General features: G+C 46.5%; 1 protein-coding gene and 1 long non-coding RNA gene across 2 annotated transcripts in view; one reads left to right on the plus strand and one right to left on the minus strand.

Moving 5' to 3' along the window:
• Window positions 1-22,193, minus strand: part of DSTYK (dual serine/threonine and tyrosine protein kinase) — a 50,826-nt gene that overhangs the window by 27,090 nt on the left and 1,543 nt on the right. The window contains exon 2 of the mRNA XM_047705577.1: window positions 4,648-5,036. Coding sequence (XP_047561533.1) covers window positions 4,648-5,036 — 389 coding nt within the window. The remainder of the gene's footprint in view (window positions 1-4,647; window positions 5,037-22,193) is intronic.
• LOC125086336 (uncharacterized) lies at window positions 7,495-9,941 on the plus strand. Its single transcript, XR_007123158.1, has 3 exons — window positions 7,495-7,626; window positions 7,714-7,756; window positions 9,626-9,941. It is a non-coding gene; the product is annotated as an uncharacterized LOC125086336 (long non-coding RNA).

Raw genomic sequence — 22,193 nt, forward strand, 5'->3', positions numbered from 1 at the left:
TGTTATCTTTCAATCTAGAGACATTCAGAAAGATAAGATCCGGTATCTGACTAAAGGTGAACGACTCATAGCAGATTTAGTTTTGTACAGCACCGTCCTAAATGTCAAAAACTAGACAAAAATTGAGAGAAGCTAGTTTTCCAGCAACAAAGAATCGTTAGTAAATTTGGGGGTTAAATTTTTGCATAAACTATTGTCATGTCAAGTAAAATCCTCTCATGATCTCGAGTTGTAACAGTGTTAACTGCTGAGAAATGACAAATAGGAAGGTCTATACGACAGTGAAAATAGATTATTTCCATTGCTAGCTACTGACGGAGACGGAGGGTTATAAAGAGAAAGCTTTACTACTCCAACTGGTTAGAGTTAAAAATAAAGTTTATTTGCAAGTCATCAGACCGTGTTCCTGGAAACACTACAGTCTACCTCAGTTCCCCGAAAGTTACCCATCACACACCATCCTGAGCCAACGATGGTGTCTGCGTGTGGCAGTCTGGACCCCAGGCGACACGTACGTCTGTCCAGAGGATGGAGATAAACAGGCCGGCAGAACTGAGAGCTCTGTCAGCCCCAGCACAAGTGAGACACTGGCCAGGAGGCAGAGTCCCCACCTCCGACTGCGAGAGTTTAATCATCTCGGCTCCTTGCTACCCCTTTTCTTATAGGTGGTCCCAGGAAACTTCACTCACACACACACACACACACACACACACACACACACCCCATATCAGACTGCGGCAACCTCGAAGCGGGCACTGTGTTCCAGAGGACTCGTAAGAAGAGGTGGCAGTATGCCGGCCAGCCGGGGTGACGGTGGAAAAAGCAAGCACCTGCGTGTGTGGAGACTGACCTGGGGAGTACCATGAACGCTGCAACGTGATGCCAGTGGGAAAATGACTCTGTTTTTAACACTAAAGGAGGCTACGGAAATGAACGGCTTGACAGTGTTCCTCTGCTAATGAATTATGAACTGAGACTCTCGGGGGACCCGGAGCTCAAAAGCTGGGAGTACCAAGCCCTGTGGATCCCCGTGGGTCAGTCTATTCTGGAACACACTGAAACTGGCTAATTTATGAGGCCTTTAAAGCGCCATATTAGAAGAATGACCATTGTATAAGAGGGCAGGGGGAAACTTTGCTTTGATAATCTGACAGCTGAAAATGAACATCTCATTTCCCCTAATTCAGTCTTGGTTACCTTGAGCCAAGTTTTCCCTTCCTCACCAACCCCTTTGCAAACCAAATGGAAGGGCTGTTCAGAGCTAACTCCTTGATCTTAAATACAACGGGAGTAAACAAAAAGATCTTTCTCACCAGCACACAAATCTTCACAGTAGCTGGGAAGCGGGCCCATCCCCCCCACCTCCCTGAGCTCCGCCCGCCGAGACCCAAGGATGCAAGAAGACAGGAGGCTGACTGTGCAGGCCAAGGGGGCCCGAGCGCCACAAAGGCTCCGAAGGCCTCTCCAAGGCATGGCATCAAGGGGTTCCCAACTTAGAACCACTGGGGTCGGCCGCTATTTCTGCATCGAAACTACTGGAGAATAAAGCAGATCCAGAGGAACACTGGCTTAAGGACGCCTCACCAACCACATGAAACAGAATTCAAGAGGCCAGAGAATTACTCAAGACAAGAGAATATTCCTCAAGAAAGAAAACACAGGGGCACCTGGGTGGCTCAGTGGGTTAAGCCTCTGCCTTCAGCTCAGGTCATGATCCCGGGGTCCTGGGATCGAGCCCCGCATCGGGCTCTCTGCCCAGCAGGGAGCCGCTTCCCTTCCTCTCTTTGCCTGCCTCTCTGCCTACTTGTGATCTGTCAAATAAACAAATAAAAAATCTTCAAAAAAAAAAAAAAGAAAGAAAGAAAGAAAACACATACTTCAGCTGTGCAGAGAGAAAGCTGATTTGGTACCTTGACTTCCCAACCAAGAAGCCGCCTCAACTGTTCCCTCAGTGGCGTGCTTAGCGCACGTCAGGAGCAGCCGGGGCGGGGAGGGGGGGCTCTTCCCACTCAGATGTGTGCTCAGGGGACGGCTCTCACTCTCCTGCCTGGCACTTGCTTGAACTGCCTCAATTCATGGAACTAAAGTAAATGAGCATTAAAAATTAAAGTCAATAAAATGAAGGGACCCAGAGAAATCAATCCAGTCACGTGCCTCTCCTGGCCATGGCTCTGTTCACAGTCCAAGATTGCTTTGAAAAGGCAAGAACAGGAAGAACTGCCACCTGACCCATAGCCATCAGACCTACTTAATAGTGGTTTTTTTGTTTGTTTTGTTTTTAAGGATTTCATTTATTTTTTTGACAGAGAGAGACACTGTGAGACAGGGAACACAAGCGGGGGGAGTGGGAGATGGAGAAGCAGCCTTCCGTTGAGCAGAGTCCGATGTGGGGCTTGATCCCAGGACCCCGGGATCACGACCCGAGCTGAAGGCAGATACTGAATGGCTGAGCCACCCAGGCGCCCCATTTAACCGTGTTTTTTAAGCTGCAGGTCAGAATGCAGAAGCTCACAGCGTCAACTTTGCGGGTTGCTACCATCGGTTTTAAAAAGTGAAATCAAGGGGCGCCTGGGTGGCTCAGTGGGTTAAGCCGCTGCCTTCGGCTCAGGTCATGATCTCAGGGTCCTGGGATCGAGTCCCACATCGGGCTCTCTGCTCAGCAAGAAGCCTGCTTCCCTCTCTCTCTCTCTCTCTGCCTTCCTCTCCGTCTACTTGTGATCTCTCTCTGTCAAATAAATAAATAAAATCTTTAAAAAAAAAAAAAAAAGTGAAATCAAATAGAAAAGAGAAGATAATAGTGTGTTTTACAAAAAGTAAAAGCATTGTTTCATGAAATGTTATTTCTATGTGTACAGGGGCATCTGGGTGGCTCGGTTGGTTGGGCATCTGCCTTCGGCTGAGGTCATGATCCCAGGGTCCTGAGATGGAGTCCCACATCTGGCTCTCTGCTCAGGGGGGGAGCCTGTTTCTCCCTCTGTCCCTCCCCCTGCTCATGTTCTCTCTCTCTCTCTCAAATAAACAAATATTTTTTAAAAAATGTATATGTGTATATATATGTATTAGGTCCTGATACAAAGTTTTTTTTTTAAGATTTTATTTATTTATTTATTTGACAGACAGAGATCACAAGTAGGCAGAGAGGCAGGCAGAGAGAGAGGAGGAAGCAGACTCCCTGCTGAGCAGAGAGCCCCATGCGGGGCTTGATCCCAGCACCCTGGGATCATGACCTGAGCCGAAGGCAGAGCCTTTAAACCCACCCAGGCGCCCCCAAAATGTTATTTCTTAAGTAATTTCTATACCCAATGCGGGGCTCAAAGTCACAACCCCAAGATCAAGAGTAGCATGCTCTACCAACTGAGCCAGCAAGGTGACCCCAGTGAATGAAATTCTAGAAAAGTCTGAAAGCCCACTGAAGCACTAGAACCTGAACGAACCAGATCAGGCCAGAATATCACAGAGAGATTATGTGTGACTCAAGTACTGACGAACTGTGAAGTTCACAGGTCAACCGAGCAGCCTCAGTTAACAAGGATTACTGTCAGAGCTGCAGCTAGCGTTGCATAAGAACGGGCTCGGCATCTTGGACCTAAGGAGTGTGAGCCCTCAGTCTGAAAACAAAGGGAAGCCACTGCTGAAACGCCACTCAGAGAAAATGCTGGCTTGTGTACATAGCCCCTCCAGCATTTATCAAGATAAAAGAAATCTGGTCTCTGGAAGGAAATGAGATGACAGCTTCTAGTTCTGAAGTGTCAAACGCCATAGCCACAACCAAAGGACTCATTCACTGACTGGGAGATCAGGCCTTTTAGAACAGGGGAGGTACAGAGGTTATAAGAAGAAACAAAACTTCCTAGTGCTGCTAAGCCACCCCTTACTTCCGAGCACAGCTGATCAAGGTGACGGGACTCTCTGTTCTGAGCAGGTGTGCATTCTTTTCCTCTTACCCACTCCTGACCCCTGACACAGTCACATTCTTTGCTGTTCCCCACTCGGTCTCATCACATTGCCTGGTCCCAGCTATAGAGCAGGACAGGAGGCCTAGCACAAGAGCTGAATCCTTCCTCAGTGGAGATCTGAATACCAGATAGTTGATATGATCTCTTGGATGTGGGAGTAGATTTCAAGAGGGAAGCCAAGAAGATATCCTTTAAGATGACAGGATCTCTGTATTTCCTCACAATGAGCCTGACCTGTCCTCAGGTTCTCTAGTTCCTTAGAAAGTAGGAGACAAGATCTGTCCCCCATAATAATAATGGCTAGGTCTAAGGAAAAACTCACAAAGTCTTTACTCTGGCTCAACTCGAATAAGAGCATTAATAATCAATCCATCATCTTACCATTCCTTTTAGAAAGGGACGGCTGGAGGCAATTCTAGCAAGATTTCAGGCCCTGATCATAATTACTCTGCAAAAGCCCAGTGGAGATGCACAGAGCTCAAGGGGCAGGGAGATAAGCGAACTGCTCAGGGTCCTGCCTGTGGTGTAGACTTGCTGCCAGGGCCCTGTCTGTCACCTTCCTGGGTGATATGCTCTATCAGCTAATGCTCAGGGCCCAGAGCATTGTCAAACCGCTCTGTGAGAAAGCTCAAGCACAGGAAAAGCGTATGCCCATGTGCAGCTGCCCATGTGCAGCTGTTGAGACCGGTACCTGTAAGAGTGCGTGGTGCATAGTGACCTCCAGTTCGGCTAAAACAGGGGCGGCGTCCTCCCTGTCCTCTTGGACCTCCAGGTCCTCCTCAGGGATGGTGTCCCAGTTGCCCTGGTGAGCAACCAGCGTGTGCACCAGCTCGTACTGGCCGGGAAGCGCCAGGCCAACCCGCGTCTGAGTCCCATAGGTGAAGTGGAGACGCCGGAGCTTACAGCTCTCCTCCCTGGCCGGCCTGGCGGTGGGAAGCACGTGCACCCCCAACAGCAGGTTCAGCAGCTGGCACTTGACATTGCAGTCCTGGCCGAGGATCAAGATGCAGGGAAGGCAGTCCACAACCTGCTGGAGGTACTTCTCTTCCTTAGGTGGGAAGGCGATGCAGCTCAGCTGGCCTGGTCGGAGAAGGGGAGGGCAGGGAAGGAGAAAGCAGTACAGAGAGACAGTGAGGACAGGCAGACAGAGACCCAGTCAGGATGCAGGGTCCTACAGAAGCAATTTCTAGGAAGCTCCTGGCTGGAAAAGAGACCAGGAAAATATCTCTGTTGGAAAAGGTTCCTCAAATATCGAACAGGGGTCCCGTCCCTGGCTTGTCCCCAGAGCAGGTGTCTATATCTATACCTAGAAAGGCAGCAGGGACCTGATCCCTCCTTGCTCCTTTTTCATGCGGTGCAGGGCCAGCCCAAGGAGTACACCAGGACTCGGCCTCAGTCTTGAGATCCTTAAACTGGCAAAGCCAGAGAAGACTAACGAACTAGGATGTGAGTCCAAGGGGACACTGTACCTGAACATGTCAAAGTGAAGACCTTCGTGACAGAAAACCTAATACTTGCACACAGAAGGCCCTTGTAAATGTCTCTACCATGTGCCGTGTTAGCTGTTACTTTACTCATTTATGACATCTTTTATAACTAAATGTGTGAGCTAATCTTTGTGTGTGAGAAAGAGCTGATCTTTATACACGCGTACATCAAAATAAATTGTTATTCAAGTCTGCTTAGTTCTAGAATCTGGAAACAGTTCATCTCTCTGCTGGCTGCTGACCGCATCCCAGCTGCCGCGTCTGTTCTCCTATAACTTCGGGTGCTCAGTGAAGATCAGTAACTCCTGACCAAGGGCCATTGCTTCCGTTTACGGAGGACAAGGCCTTGAGTAAGACAAAGGGAAGAGCTCCCTGTCAGGAGACAATGCGGGTACATCTAGGAGGAATGTGATCTGTCTCACAAACATCCACTCAGGACAACCACACTCACGTAAATGGCGAGCTTCCACAAACCCAGCAAGCGGCGTTCAAGAGAGAACAAAAAGCTTCCTAAAGGAGGAAAAACTTCTGTCTGGGTAATTCACTGACCTGCACCTCTCGGATTCAGAACGCAATCATTCCCGACCCGCTCCCGTCTGTGACTCAGGCAACCCCTGAGTTTGCTCAGAAAGGCACAGCCACAGCGGTTCTTAGGCTCGAAGAAGGCTGATCTCTGGGCCAAATACATCTTTACTGAAAGGCTGTGTGGCACCAACTGAAAAGTACTCCCCTTCAGTCACATCACTGTGAGCTGTTAAGCCACTCATAAGCTGTTTACTTCATTCACGGGAGGGAGTCTGATTTAAGGGCTTCTTCTGCTTCAGCCTGGATCTATTCTGTAACAAGTCATCAAACCCCCTTCCCTTCCACAAATGGCACCACCAAAAGTTTTCAAGAAGGTTTTGCTTTTGCCCAAATTCCTCTCCATGCTTTTCATTAAAGCCCTTCCTTTCATGTGTGTCTGTGAGTCCAACACCAGGCCTGCATGTGCACATCGGGACACCGAGATAAGGAAATCGAGTCTCCCGGGAAAGAGATGGGCTCCTCTGAAAAAGCAAGGGGTCGTAACAGAGTGCCTAACTGTGTGCAAGGCATGTACCAAACCCAAGCGTAACACACCAGACCACTGGTCCAATCTTTGATCCACAATCTAAAACCAAGCAGAGAGGGCGCCCGGCTGGCTCAGTCGGTAGACCACGCAATTCTTGATCTTGGGGTTGTGAGCCGAGGTCACTTCAAAATAAAATCTTTAAAATAAACAAAAGCGAGGAGACAACGCTGACTGCTTGTATGTCGACTGAGCAAGTAGCCACGGGCTAGTCCTTAGTCCCTTCATATCTGGTTCACAACTCAACAACACTTATCGCAGTCTAATCTGGTCATCTGTTTATAATGTCAAAAGCAGGAAGGACCATCAGATTTCTCTGTACCCTGGACACCTAACACAGTGACTGACACTGAGCAAGTACTCAGGTTGCGCACTGGTTTGCTCTGTGTAAGAACCATTTACTGTAGAAAATTATCTACGGAAAGCTGTAAGTATTTCCACTGAGTTCTCAGAGACATCTAGGGGCAAAACCATCGTCCCTAAAAACCTTCATCTCAATGCAGAGAGTGGACACGGACAACAGAACAGGAACTCCCCCAGCACCTCGCAGAATTTAACTACAACGATGCCAGCCTGAGCTGTGGGGACAGATTCGCCAGCTAGAATCGCTCTCAGCCATACTTTCTATCCTTTCATCTTTTCCCAGTGCTGCTCGGAAGCTCAGAGGGACATCCAGGTGTAAGCCCACGCTGATGACCTTCATAACTCCTACAGCAAAAGTTGACACATAAGAAAAAACGAAACCTAAGTGAGCATGGAGAGTGGATAGCTGAGAACTAAAACCAACTCATCACTTTTCAGGACTAGAGGGCGAGATCACAAAACCTCTGAGGCTAAGCCTCAACTCTAGGAAAGCCAGTAAAACATGCTGCCTCAGCCAAAGCCACAGCAGACACACCCCATTAATCATCTGACCCAAAGGATCACCCTCCCCTCCATCTCTGTAGTGACAAAAACAGCCACTGCAAATACACCAGCTAGGTTCAAACCACCATAGACCAGTGCAATGGGACAGGTGTGCACTCCACTCAGGTTCTCCGGGCAACGAGTGGACGGAAGAAAATCCTCAGTATGGGTATCGCCATCTGTTTTTCAATATGTCACTATTCAAGCCTTTCACTTCTGCCGCCGGTCTTTAGCTTTCCACTGATTTCCGACATAGGTCTACCAGATTTGAACAAGGGCACGGATGGGACAGAAACAAAGTCAGTGCTAGATCGCTTCCATCCTTAACTCTCCCGGGAAGGGTACAGCAAGCAAGAGGAAAGGCAGGGAAGGGGGCAGAGATTGTGACTCCCAGGCTCCACTCCTCACTAGCTCTGTGACTTTGGCAATTCACTTGCGTTTTCTCAGCCTTGGATTTCTCATCTGTGAACTCAGGAAGGGCATGACATCATTGTTAACATCTTTCCAGTTCTAAAATTCCAAGACGCCATCAGGTTTTAACTGGTGCAAGACACACCACTGAGGGGGATGAGTGGTTGGGCTGGTTGTTTTCAATCTTAAATTATCTGTGAACTTAATCTGCAAGCTTTCCCTGGACTATTTTAATAGCAGATCCAAAAGCTGACTGAACTAGCCAGGGGCTCGGAGGACCTACAGAGTGCTGTTTCAGCAGCTCTCTAAAGGAAGAGATTCCAAACGGTGGCCTTTGGAAGGCCCTAGGAGGGAGGAAGAAAACCTGCTTCAGAGCTGGAGCAGCTGCCTCACTGACAGTTTTAAGGACTTCCGAGTTAATCGAGTTTTCTTTGTAATTAATCTAACAGCATCTGCATCTGGGGCCGCCAGAAGGGACCCGCAGGGCGTCTCAGCGGGAGCCCATTAACCCCGCCAACACCAGCCACAGGCAAATTCAACTCACATTGTCTTAAGTGCAAGCCAAGGCTCTTATTTTTATTTATGTATTTTTTGATGCTTCTTAAATACAGATCATCTTGATTAGGGTTACTTCTAAACAAAGGTTTCCAACTAGAAGAGGGAGGAGGAAAGCATCTATAGTAGCAACCCATTCTGTTTGTTTTCCAACACAAACGGGAGCAAAATACATTCCCAAATATGCCTCTTTGGCTTGCTATTTTAAGCTGGTTATTTTTAAATAAACAGCAGATGCAGGTGAAACTCTGAAAACTGAGCACAAGTTACCCTTTCACAGGAAACATTTACACTTAGAGCAGTACAAGGGAAATGTACCAGGAAGAGAAAGAGAAGTCTAAATCTCTAGAAACCCTTGCTAAGATTTTATTTATTTGACAGACAGAGATCACAAGAAGGCAGAGAGGTAGGCGGCATGGGGGGGGCATGGCGGGGGGAAGGCTCCCTGCTGAGCAGAGAGCAGGATTTGGGGCTTGATCCCAAGACCATGAGATCATGACCTGAGCTAAAGGCATAGGCTTAACCCACTGAGCCGCCCTCACGCACTAGAAACCCTTATCTTAAGGCAAACCATTTACCCCTGTTCACAGCAGTCCTCCTGGTACCCTCCCGTAACTGACTCCCCACTCCCAACATCTCTGTCTTCAGGGGAGATGATATTTAAGGTGGTGGCATGGGCCTTTCTGGAGGGTTTTTCCTGGAGGAAAAACATGCATATGAGAGGGATACACCTTATTAAACTTGTTTGTTTTTCTCCTGTTAATGTGTCTTTTTATCACAGGGGTGTTGTGGCTAAGGAACTGGAAGGACAAATGAAAAACTATTTTCCTCCCCACAGTTCTATTTACTTAGCTCTTTCTAAGTACATCCCTTAATTTGCTTCATCTCATTTAATGCTCGCAATTCTACCCAACGAGGACTATTATTATCCCCATTTACAGATGAGGAACCAGCAGCTTGAAAAACAAAACATAACAGAGCCATGTTTCTCCATTTATCTAAGCAGATGAGAGACGGAGCACAGCACAGTGCAGGAGCTGGGCCGAGGTCTCGGGGCCCAGCTCAACGCCTACGGGTAAACAGGGCCCGTAAAGAGCCGAAGAATATGCCGTCCCAAAGGGTATTTTGAGCTCAAGGGACTGGACACACAACACTATAAGACGGGCATTCTCACCTCCTCCCCCTTTTCTTCCCGAAAGCAGGAGATAAAAACCCCCATCTGGATGGTGAACTCCCTATACCAGAAGTAAAGCAACACTCTTATCATCAGAGACCTGGGGTAGAGGCCAAGAAAAATCAGTACAAATAAGGCTTGTTAAACTAACCCTTATCTTCCTAGCCACTTTTCCACCACTAACTGCCTTACCCCAAGCCCCTCTGTCTTGTCACATTTTCATAACTTACTTCTCTTTGCCCATCCAATTCAGTACATTAAATGTTCAGCTCTGCTTCTTTGGGTCTTCATCTCCTATAAGGATGTTTCCATGTACATTTCCATGTACATGTAAAATGTAATAAAATGTGTATGCTTCTCTCCTCTGTATCTGTTCGCATCAGTTTAATTCTTAGGCCTGGCTGGGGACTCCAGAAGGACAGAGGAGAAATTTTTCCTCCCCAGTACCCACTACCACATTTTCCCCAGCTTGGAGCAAAACACGATTTGTTGATTGCAGGACCCCAATTTATTATTATTTTTTTAAAGATGTATATATTTATTTGAGAGAGAGCTCAAGCAGAGGGAGAGGGAGAGGGAGAGAAAATCCTCAGGTGGGCTCCGTGCCCAGGAATCCAATGTAAAGTAGGCTGACAGAGTCTCTATGAAAACTCTGTCAAAAACTCTCAAAATTGGGGCACCTGGGTGGCACAATTGGTTGTGCCTCTGCCTTCGGTTCAGGTCATGATCCCAGGGTCTTGGGATAGAGCCCCACACCTGGCTCTTTGCTCAGCAAGAAGCCTGCTCCCCCCTCAACCACCCCATCCCCCGCCTGCCTCTCTTCCTACTTGTGATCTCTGTCAAATAAATAAATAAAATCTTAAAAAACAAACAAACAAACTCTCAAAATCATGAGGAATAAATAAAGCCTGGGAGAAAAAACACAGTAACACCATTAGCTGGTGCACATTTTTTTTTTTAAGATTTTATTTATTTATTTGACAGACACGAGTAGGCAGAGAGGCAGGCAGAGAGAGAGGAGGAAGCAGGCTCCCTGCCGAGCAGAGAGCCCAATGCGGGGGCTTGATCCCAGGACCCTGGGATCATGACCTGAGCCGAAGGCAGAGGCTTTAACCCACTGAGCCACCCAGGAGCCCCAGCTGGTGCACATTTTTAAAGAAAGTTGTTATTCTAAGATCTCCAGAATACTTTTCTAAAAGAAAAGGAGGGGGGCACCTGGGTGGCTCAATTTGTTGAACATCCAACTCTTGATTTTGGCTCAGGCCATGATCTCAGGGTCGTGGGGTTGAGCCCCATGTCGGGCACTGCGCTCAGCACAAGGTCTGCTCCAGATTCTCTCCCCCTCTGCGTGCATGCTCTCTCTAATAAATAAATAAATCTTTATTTTTTTTAAGATTTTATTTATTCATTTTGAGAGAGAGAGAAAAAGAATGAGCAGAAGGAGTATCAGAGGGAGAAGCAGACTCCCGGCTAAACATGGAGCCCGATGTGCTCAATCCTGGGACTCCAGCATCATGATCTGAGGGGAAGGCAGATGCTTAACTGACTGAGCCAGGCATCCAATAAATAAATCTTTAAAAAAATAAAAATAAATTTTCAGAGAAACTTTTCATGCTCCTCTTATCAGCTTGTATTATCTTTTGCTTTTGAGGTTAAGACTATTAAAAAAAGGAAGAATTGGAGGGAATAAATGCTAATGAGCTTTTTATGTCTCTAGTGACCCATTAGGATACTTTGTTTTTGGAGTAAGGGCAATGGATCTATGTCAATGCACGTTCTTTGTCTGTTTTCCATGCCCATCACTGGAGAGGTGAGTGAAGGCAGGGTAAGCTGCATGCAGTCCATGGCCAAGGTAGGGAGGGCATGATATGGAGTAGGTGAACGGAGGTGAATGGGACTCTGCCGTGGCTTCTTTTCTTTTTTTTTTTTAAAGATTTTATTTATTTGACAGTCAGATGACAAGTAGGCAGAGAGTCAGGCAGAGAGAGAGGAGGAAGCAGGCTCCCTGCTGAGCAGAGAGCCTGATGTGGGGCTCGATCCCAGGACCCTGGGATCATGACCAGAGCCGAAGGCAGAGGCTTTAACCCACTGAGCCACCCAGGTGCCCCGTCGTGGCTTCTTATACTATTACAACTCACTTGGTTGGCAGGACTTCAGAGTCAACTCAAGTCCCAAAAGTTACCGCTGCAAGCCTTGTTCCTGGCACCCGAGGACTTCCCTCCACTGGGTTCAATTTGTTCACCTCGCTTTTAACAGTGAACTTGTAGTCCTCTCTGAAAGAGAGTGACATGTGCAGGATTTTATGGGAGGATTTAATAATTTGCTCAAGTAATCAGTGACACAAATATGCATTTCTACAAATAAGCTGTGAGACATCCGTTATTTCTTATGAACTGTATGTGCCAAGAGTAGAGAAAAGGACAAGCGCGGGAGCTGAGAGAAAGAATTCTGCCACGAAACGCTTATTTATCATTCCCAAACCAGCTCTGAGCGTCAGCTCAACTTAAAGGATTCCAAATTACAGGGGAGACATTAGGAGCCCAGGAGAATTTAAGGAAAACATACATCCAGGTAGTCTGGCTTTTGGACTCCTCAGGACTAAGTCGTACAAGTACACTGTGGTGGAACAGAATGGTTTTGGGAAATTAGACATTGAAATGTTCTCAAGGAGCCAAAGCGTTTGTTGGAAGCTGAGAAGTCAAGCTGGCAGAAACGTCAGTAGGTTATCCCACAGGGAGGCCACGGTAAGGTCTACGCATTTTTCAGAAGCAGATGGTCCAGGTACCTGGAAGAGGGAGACGGCCACCCCCGCCCTGCTCCCCGGAAGCTTACACAACGTGGGAGCCCTGGAATGAAGAGCCACACTCAGCCGCCTACTCACAAGTTCTGTTTTGGGCAAAACTGCTGCTGAGGCTGGTCACGCTGCAGGGGGAACAGAAAGGCAGCGGGCAGTGTAGGTTATGGGAGGCAGAGGTAGAAAAGTTCCTCTGAGGAAGCCAACCCCAAGGTTCACAGAGGGCTTAGCATCTGTCACTTGGGAGGTAGCCTCTTATACCTCGTAAACCTTAAGAATGACTCCACGATGGGGAGGGGTCAAAAGGACACAGCAACCAGCTCACAGGGGGCTCAGTGATCAAATCAGGGACAATCGGGCATAAAAATGTTCTTACATAATAGTATGAGATTATAATCCATTGAAGAAATCCATTGAAAAAACTGAATAAAGGGCTAAGCGAAAAAGGAAAAGGAAAACCCTTCCTTACCACGGGAATACCAACTAAGAAATCTGGAAGGATGAAGGATAGGGAAACCTCACTGAGCCAGGTGGGAGGTGTCGATGGGTGCTGAGGTCTAGCGGAAGGCGGTGTTTTCAGGAATGGGATTCTCAGGGAAATCTTAGAACACCTCCCACTAAAGACTAATTGATTGCAAAGGGAAAAAATGGTGACTTTAAGATGGAGAGACCTAGAAGACAGCCATGGGACCAGTGATCAAGCTTAACATCTCCAGGGACGGGCGTGGTTGGCATCGGGTTGGCATCGGGTACCCCAGATGTGAGGCACATTCCATCACTTCCGTGCTTAGTCTCGCTAAAAGCTCAGGACCGAGTCTAGTGAGGAAACACCAAACAGATCCAGGTTGAGGGTCATCCTACAGAATATAAAGCCTACCCTTTAAACCTGTCGAAGATCTAAATGCCAAGGAAAGGCCGAGGACCTGTTCCACATTCAGGGAGTCTGAAGAGACATGACAGCCAACGCAACACATGTCGCTGGACAGGATCCTGGATCAGAAAGAAAAAGAGCCATTCTTGGGGACAGTTGGCAAAATGTGAGCAGGGTCTGTGCACCGGACGGTGGCACAGCATCACTGCTCGGGCCCTGGCTTGGGGAGGTGCATGCTGGTTTGGAGACGCAGGTCCTCGCTGCAGAAAATGTCACATTGGGGTGTCACAGAGGAGAGAAGACCACCTACCGACAGTGCACTTTCGAAGGCTACAGAGAAACAGCAGATACAGTAGAGGAAGACAGATTGGGAGGACACCAGCGAACATCAGCAAACGCAAAAGCAATAAAATGCTAACAACTCGGGAATCTGCGTGAGGTGCGTACAGAAGTTCTCTGTACAGTTTGGCAACATTTATGTAAATCTGAAATGGTTTCAAAGTAATTTTATTTTAAATGAGCCAGAAGGATACCTAGCAAAGTGTATCCAGTTCTGGATCTCACAGGAAAGGAGATGGAGAGAGAACTGTACTTGACGAACCCCCCCCAGGGAAAAAGCCATCAAATACGATCATAACAGAACTGAAATAGGAACCGTTTCTTCACTGTCCCTACCTTCGCCCTGCACATCACCTCCTCTCTCCCCCATCTTCCTGTGATGGTAACCTGTGGGCCGTTCAGAGTCTGGGGAGTTCGAGGTACTAATCTAGGTAAGCAGTTCAGGTTCAGATTTAGAACCCAAATCCTCAAGGCTTAGCAGTACAGACAAACGTGCCCCGGGACCAGAGCTGCTGAAAGTTAAAAGCAACCATCCAGCGCACTGAACAAGAAGCCACCAGAAACCACCAGAAGCTGCATGACCCAGCACTGCTTGCAGAAGTCCCTTCTGGTTATGCAGCAGGAGGGAACACATCTCCACCTCTTCTTATCGCAGAACTACTCGTATGCCTCAGTTACAAAGCACGTTTCCAAGCTGGGCAGCAGAACTCCACTTCTCTCCGTGGAGGAAGAGGCTGCGGAACAGGCCAGTCACTCAGAAGAAACTGAGACAGACTCCCCCAGTGGGAGCCTGAGGAGTAAGAACAGCTTCTCTCCTACTGGCTCTGTCCCCCTATATTTCCCCTTGTACCTGCCTATCTCCAGAATATTAAAAGTTAGGGCTGGGGCACCTGGGTGACTCAGCCAGTTAAGTGTCTGGGTCTTGGTTTTGACTCAGGTCAAGATCTCAGTGGTGGGATCAAGCCCTCCACAGGGCTCCACGCTCGGCAAGGAGTAAGCCTGAGATTCTCTCTCTCCCTCTCCCCCTCGGCCTGGCACATTCTCTCTCTCTAAAATAAATAAACCTTAAAAAAGGTTGGGGGGGGTGCATCTGGGTGGCTCAATCAGATGAACCTTCAACTCAGTTTCTGCTCAGGTCATGATCTCAGGGTCCTGGGATGGAGCCCCATTCAGACTCTGTATTCAACAGGGAGTCTGCTTAGGATTCTCTCTCTCTCTCAAATAAATAAATCTTCAAAAAGTTAAGGCTATAGTACGTTGTACACAATATTCTTAAAAAATACACTCCATATGGGCTCAGACACTGTCCCTCTAAATTAAATAAAGAACGAGCTTTTATTCAAATTAGTCTTGAATCTAGCTGCATTTATGACAGGGCCTTTGTCTTTGCTCTGGAAAGTTTGGCTCGATTAAAAAAAAAAAAAAAGTCCTGGGAAATGTAATTTCCGCCCCCATTACATCGAGTGGAAAGGGTAAGAAGCACTAAGCTATAAAACATGTCCAGCATAAATAGGCACTAAAATTCTTAATCTGATGAAGCTAAACTCGGACTTTGGACTTTTTTTTTTAACATCTGAATAAAGACAAAGGATAAAAGCATTTTTTTTTTTAAAAGTGTGAGATTTGTGTGTTTTTTTTTAAATCAAAGGCTTTCATGAGTACATAACCTAGCATCATTCTTCGCGATAGTTTTGAGGCATTATTCGTTAGACAAGCGAAAAGCAAAACAATCCTCCAGTCCCGCTTCCCATCTTCCTGCCCAGAGAACACCACCCCAGGGAACGGAAGCACCTTACAAAGCCCAACTCCAAAGAGAGTTGTGGTCAAAAGGTTCCCACCGCCACATGGCGCAAGGCTGGGCAGTGTGTCTGAACCATTCACACTGCCTGCCACACTGAAGAAGGCAGAAAAAGGCACTGCACATGATGGGCACTTCAACCGGGGGCCCACAGGTGACACGAGGAGTCCCCATGTCTGACCAACTTCCCTTCAGAGTATTCGGTTTGGACTTTGGAGGAGTATCCTGTCTAAGGGGGCTTTCTCAGAGAGGCTGGCTGACAGCTCCAAGCAAGGGGCCCATAGCCCCACCAGGGTTACCTCTGTTCTCTATTAAGGTGTCAGATTCCAGGATCCTTGTTTAGCAAAGAACTGAATCCATTTTCTTTTCTTTTTTTTTCTTTCAAGATTTTATTTATTTATTTGACAGAGAGAGAGATATCACAAGTAGGCAGAGAGCCTGATGTGGGGCTCGATCCCAGGACCCTGAGATCATGACCTGAGCCGAAGGCAGAGGCTTAACCCACTGAGCCACCCCGGCGCCCCGAACTGAATCCATCTTCAAGCACAGGGTGGCCTCGACTTAGCCTGGCAACCCTACGGGGCACTCCAGGCAGACCTTTGAGAGTCAAGAAGGAAAACCACATCTCCCACATGGACTCGCCCTCTATCCATTGCTATGAGTACCGCCACCAGACTCCCAGCACCGTGCAGGAAGCAGAGCCCTTCGTTCCCTAGAGGTGAACTACTTTCCTCCAAGAAGCAAGGAGCAAACTCACCTGAGGTCTGAACACCGTTAGGGAGAAAACCACGCGCGTACCCGCACACCTCATACTCTTCTCGCTGGCCTCCCTCTGAGCAAGCTCGGAGAAAAGATAGCAAGATGAAAGCCTCTCTAACAGTAATCTTTGTGAATGCATTCTGGTTTTGAGCCACACAAACAAGACAATCACAATTACTCCATCAAAGACAGATTGGGGTTGATTTTCCTGAACTCCTGTTAGAAAGTTAGTACAGCATCTCAACCCCTCTTTCTGACAGTGTCATTTGACCTTACCAATCCCCATATGCCTTATCCCATCCCTCAAAGACAGCCCTTGGTTAAGTAGGTAACCAATTTGTAGAAAATCCTCTAGAGGGAACATAACAAAACAAGAATCCCTCTTTCCATAACATCATCTTGGAATAACGTCAGCTGGTGGGACAGCGGTTCCCCATTGCGCGTCCTGTGCCCACACTGAATCGGGCATTAATAAGGACCTGTTGAGTGAAGAAACATGAAGGATTTACTTCGCTTGTCACGGTGACGCTCTGGCAGACTGGGATCACATGCAACTCATTCCCTGGGGCATGAAAATCATTTGGGTATCAGCATAGAATGCCGCCTGGTCTATTCAGTCATCTCTCAAATGTGCCATTGTTCTGTTTAGGGGTCCAGCTAGTAAAATGTGGGCAGAAACACACACACCCCTATCTTTAATGGGGAGGAAATGTCCTTCTGAGGTGGGAAAAAGCATCATTCCAATATCTACTAGTCATGGAAATGATATGACAGGCATTTATTTGCCCACTATGTATAAAACACTACGGCAGGCATTACGGGGGACACGAAGAAGAATAAAACACAGTCTTTACCCTTAGGGGTCCACAAGCTAGTAAGCGGGATAAACAAATATATCCACAGCAACCATGCAAACAACAAAACATACATACAAAAGCATGTTCTGTATGTCCAGAACCTATAGGAATTGAGCAAAAGGTACAAGGTGAAATGCACATTTCCCTTCGACAACGTATTTCTTGAGGTTTTATTTTCAAAAGACTGTTTTTGAGAAGTACATGTGCTGCGGGAAGTGAGGCGGAGAACAGAAGAACAGAGAAATAAAAGGAGGTGCTGGCAAGGTGGACAGAGCAAAACCAAATTTAAAAACCAGAATGGATTTTTGTTTAAATCCATGTTTTCCTTAAAAACCACTTCCAACGCTGAAGAACATACTAAAATCAGTGACGACATTTCAGACTAAACTACACACACAGCAAATCTTAGAGGTAATTATGTCTTTTCTTTTAAAGGCAGGCAGGATTACCTACGCCTTTTCACAGTGGGCTGCCCTGTGCCATGGGAAACAGAACATCCCAGGAGGACAAGATTAGGAAGGGAAAGGCTGTGAAGGGAAAGGTGCAAAGAGCCATCGCTCTGGGGGGACAAGGAGGGGCTTCCTCCCAGGGAACAGGAGGTAGCAAAATCAGCAAAGAGGGGCTGAGTGCCCTAAATGTCAGGGACTAGAAAGGGGAATAAGAAGCTGGATTAGGCAGGGTCATGTTATACTCAATCCAATCAGAGAGTCTCCCACTGAAGTCAATTATGGCTCCATAGCTGGGCTATGACTCATTTGTAACAAAATCTCTCCATTGCCAGGATGCATTTTATATTCTCATGGCCAGGTCAGAAAAGAACAAGGAGAGAATCACAGAAGCAGAACTGGACTGGGGAGTTTAGAGACGCGGGGCTGAATCTGCCTCCAGCTCAAAACTGCTCGGTCCCACATTCCATCCTTCTGTCCTTCTGCTCCTCTTTTTCTTCCCCCAACCCACCATGCTCCAACCTCCTATTCCAGTGCTCACCAACTACATACACACACACACTCAAACAGCCGCTTCCATTTAGCACTAAGTATATGCCTGCGCTAAGTGCTTTAAAGTAGATCATCTCTAAATGTCACAACAACTTTGGGATATAGACATTAGCACTCCCTTTTTATGTATGTATGTATTTAGATACAATTCACCCTCTTAAAGTGTATAATTCAGTCTTTTTTAGCATATTCACAAAGCTGTGCACCCATCACCACAACCTAGTTCTGGAACATTTTCATTCTCCAAAATGAAATCCCACACCATTAGCAGTCACTCCGCATTTTCCTCTCTCCTCATTCGCTGGCAATCACTAACAGACCTTCTATCTTTATGATTTGCCTATTCTGGGCATTTCACACAGATGGAATCATCCGATATACAGCATTTCATACCACTACCATTTCACAGAGGAGGGAGCCAAGACTCAACGAGGTTGAGCAACTTGCCCAAGGCACTCAGTGAATAAGAGGCTGAACTACAGGAGGAAACCCAGTCTGATTCCAATGCTTGTGTGTGCTTTTCAACCACGATCAAGTCACTTCCATAGAGGAAGAAAATTGAGAGAGAAAGCGAAAGTTTCCAACCTGCTTGGGGTCATGAAAGTCAGACCTAAGAACCACAATTAGAGCACCATCCCCACAGAGGTTACACCGAAGAGTCAAATCTGACCAGGGAGAACTACTTTCTAGAAAGCGCACCTATCCCTGTCTCTGGCCGTGTCACCCCAAAACCTGACGTCCCACCACGCAGCCCCAGGAAGAAGGCAGCTCCATGAAACCAGGCTTTAAACAATCACCTCTCTCCCCAATTTTCTGTCTCTCCCCCAGTGTCTCTGCCACTTAATTACCATACTGATTTCCGTCTAAAGAGTCCAAGAAAAATGTCTATTTCAATTAAGGGTACTACTGCTCTCCCTCTTCTTTTAAATTCTGGCAACCAGTTTATACTAGGAGTGAAAAAGAAGGCAAAGAATGTTGGACAAACTAAGCGGTTTGCTAACCAAAGGCAAAAAGCTATAAAAACCTAAGAATTGTAAATCCTATGAAATGCCTATAATCTAGCCATACCTTAGCTCTCTGCCATTTTTCTGCCTTAGGTATTGCCTGAGTATATGACTGACATCAGACTGTCCCTTTCTAGAGGACCAACTTCAGGTCCTCCTCGTCCTTTTCATCCCTCCAACAGAAACAAATAACAGGTGCACTGTAATGATGGTAATTATAATTCTTTTTTCTTTCTTTTTTTTTTTTTTAAGATTTTATTTATTTATTTGAGAGAGAGCATGAGAGAGCACGAGAGGGAGGAGGGTCAGAGGGAGAAGCAGAGTCCCCGCTGAGCAAGGAGCCTAATGCAGGACTCAATCCTGAGACTCTGGGAACATGACCTGGGCTGAAGACAGTCGCTTAACCAACTGAGCCACCCAGGTGCCCTCTTTTTTCTTTCTTAAGAGAAAAGTATAGATGGGAAAGACTGATTCCCACCAGCCTAAGGCCATTGTCAATGTCTTTATTTGACTCTTTTTGTCCCCTATACCAGATACTTAAATGTTTACTGAGTAACTATGGAATAGTATGACCTACCTATAATACCTACACAGCACAGTAACAGGCACTATGCTAAACATGCACAGTACCATATATTAACTCCCAACAACCCTAAGGGCAAGCACTACTGTTAGAATCCCCAGGGCCAGACGAGGAAACTGGCACAGCACAGCTGTGCTGTGCCCAAGGTCATCCAGTCATGAAGGAGTGGAAACAGGACAGAAGGAATGCAGCACAGAGGACAGCATTCCAACTAGACACATTTGAGTCATTCCAACATCTTCGTATGTTTATGATCCGCTACAACAGCTAAGAAATCTGTTGGATCACAAAACAAGAAAAATACTTTTCCCTCTGCTACTTTGTAACACTCCGTTCTGACTTTTTTCAAAGAACTTCTCAAAACCTTTATCTCATTACTTCTGAAGCCTCTGACAGAGGAAAATAACAGATAAAGGGGCTCTCATCCCCTGGAGTTTGGTGAAAAGAAGCCAACAATCTGGGCAGCAAAGGAGGAATGGAATTTTTACTTGTAATTCAGTCTGCTTTGCACGGGACAGGCAAAGGTACTTTTTAGCTCCTAAAACATCATGTACATTATATACTCTCTAAACTGCCTCCAAAGAATACAAAACTGTCAAAATTAAGGAGAAAGCATTATTTTGGGGTCCTTCCCATCTCCTCCGTGGTTAAAAGTGATATAATAAAAATCTGGAGTTAACCGATGGATCCTCAGTTGCTCAAATACTATACTACATCCAACCTAGAAGCACACTTCCACTCTGCAATGATGATTAAAGCCTTGTAGAAGGGGCGCCTGGGTGGCTCAGTCAGTTATGGGTCTGCCTTCGGCTCAGGGTCCTGGGATGGAGTCCCAGGGTGGGCTCCCTGCTCAGCGGGAAGTCTGCTTGTCCCTCAACCACTACCCCCACATGTGCATGTTCCCTCCCACTCTCTCTCTAAATAAATAAATAAAATCTTTAAAAAAAATTTTTTTTAATTAAAAAAATTTAAAAAAAAAAAAAAAGCAAAAAACCCTTCCAGAGATTTGCTAGGTTAGGAATTGACTGTTCCTTTCACTCATATGTGGAACTGAAAAAACAAACGAAAAGGGCAAAGAGGGGCTTCTGGGTGGCTCAGTCCTTAAGCGTCTGCCTTTAGCTCAGGTCATGATCCCAGGGGTCCTGGGATCGAGCCCTGCATCAGGCTCCCTGTTCAGCAGGAAGCCTGTTTCTCCCTCTCCCACTCCTCTTGCTTGTGTTCCCTCTCTCACTGTCTCTTTCTCCGTCAAATAAATAAATAAATAAATATCTTTAAAAAAAAAAGAAAGAAAGAAAAGAAATGGGCAAAGTAAAAAAAATGAGACAAAACAGAAGTGGTGGTTGCCAGAGAGGAGGGGTTGGGTAAAAGAGATAAAGGGAATTAAAGAAAGTTTTTTTTGAGTGTTCCTGTTCTTAATATTCCAAGTTCCCATTCAGAAACCAACATTCGCAAAAGAAAGTTGAGACAGCCTCTGAGTGAACTTGACCTTGCAGAGATAGCCTGTAAAAGGAGAAAACAAGAGCTAGTTGTCTTCTAAGGAGCAGTTTCTACTTTCCAACACAGTGACCTAAACAGCTGGAAAAATGGCATTCCCCAAATATACATAGTAAGTGCCACCTCACTAATTTTCCCTGATACCAGCTCATTTTCACCTCCAAAGACAAAACTGTCCATACTGAAAGGAATGGAAGCATTTTATGGAACAAAATCAAATTGTTCCCAGTCCAGTCATCAGCACGCTACCCTGGTTTTATTTCAGATGGACAGACTCCAGAGGGTGAAGAGAATTAGTTCAATACAATACGCAAAGATTAGTTCATGATGCAGTCAACTAGAAAAGCCAATGAGGCAAAATACAAAGGGTACATTTGTCTTTCTTAACTTGCCTTTTAAAGAATAAAAATAAGAGCACATCAAAGTTCCTTGAAAACCTCCATCTCTCTGATTTTTTTTTTCAGTAGTGATTCTAAAATAAATAGTTGTTTTAAAGTAACAGCAATAGAGGACTCTTTTAGGTAAGCTATAAGAAAAACTAGTGAGCAGGGAAGCTGCTGGAAAGCACTGCTGGGGGAAGAGGTGAAAGTACAAATTCTGAGGATCAACTCTGACAACATCAGCCCGTCTTGCCAGTTCTCTGACAGCCTTTATAGGTCCGTTTTCAGAACAGCAAATCTCTGGGCATACAATGCCAAAACCACCCCTCCAGAAACGCTATCATGCCATTCCTCCCATGCTTGTTACATCCAGGCCAACTAAATGGAACAGTATTGTTTAAGATCATATCAGAATCTTGCTACCTTACTTTGATCACCATTTCTGGAGTCTCAGGCAACTTTAAGATATCAAACAGGCAACTTTGGAAATGCAGAACCCAACACAAACTCTGAAGACTTCAACAATCTGTCCTGAGCCTCTTGTTCAAGTGTGCTATTGGCATCTAAATGTGTGCTTTGGGGCACCTGGGTAGCTCAATCGTTCGGTGTCTGCCTTCCGCTCAGGTCATGATCCCGGGGTCCTGGGATCGAGCCCCGCATCCGGCTCCCTGCCTGGCGGGAAGCCTGCTTCTTCCTCCTTCTCCCACTGTCCCTGCTTG

The sequence above is a fragment of the Lutra lutra genome, chromosome 15 (assembly GCF_902655055.1).
Source record: "Lutra lutra chromosome 15, mLutLut1.2, whole genome shotgun sequence".
Lineage (NCBI taxonomy): Eukaryota > Metazoa > Chordata > Mammalia > Carnivora > Mustelidae > Lutra > Lutra lutra.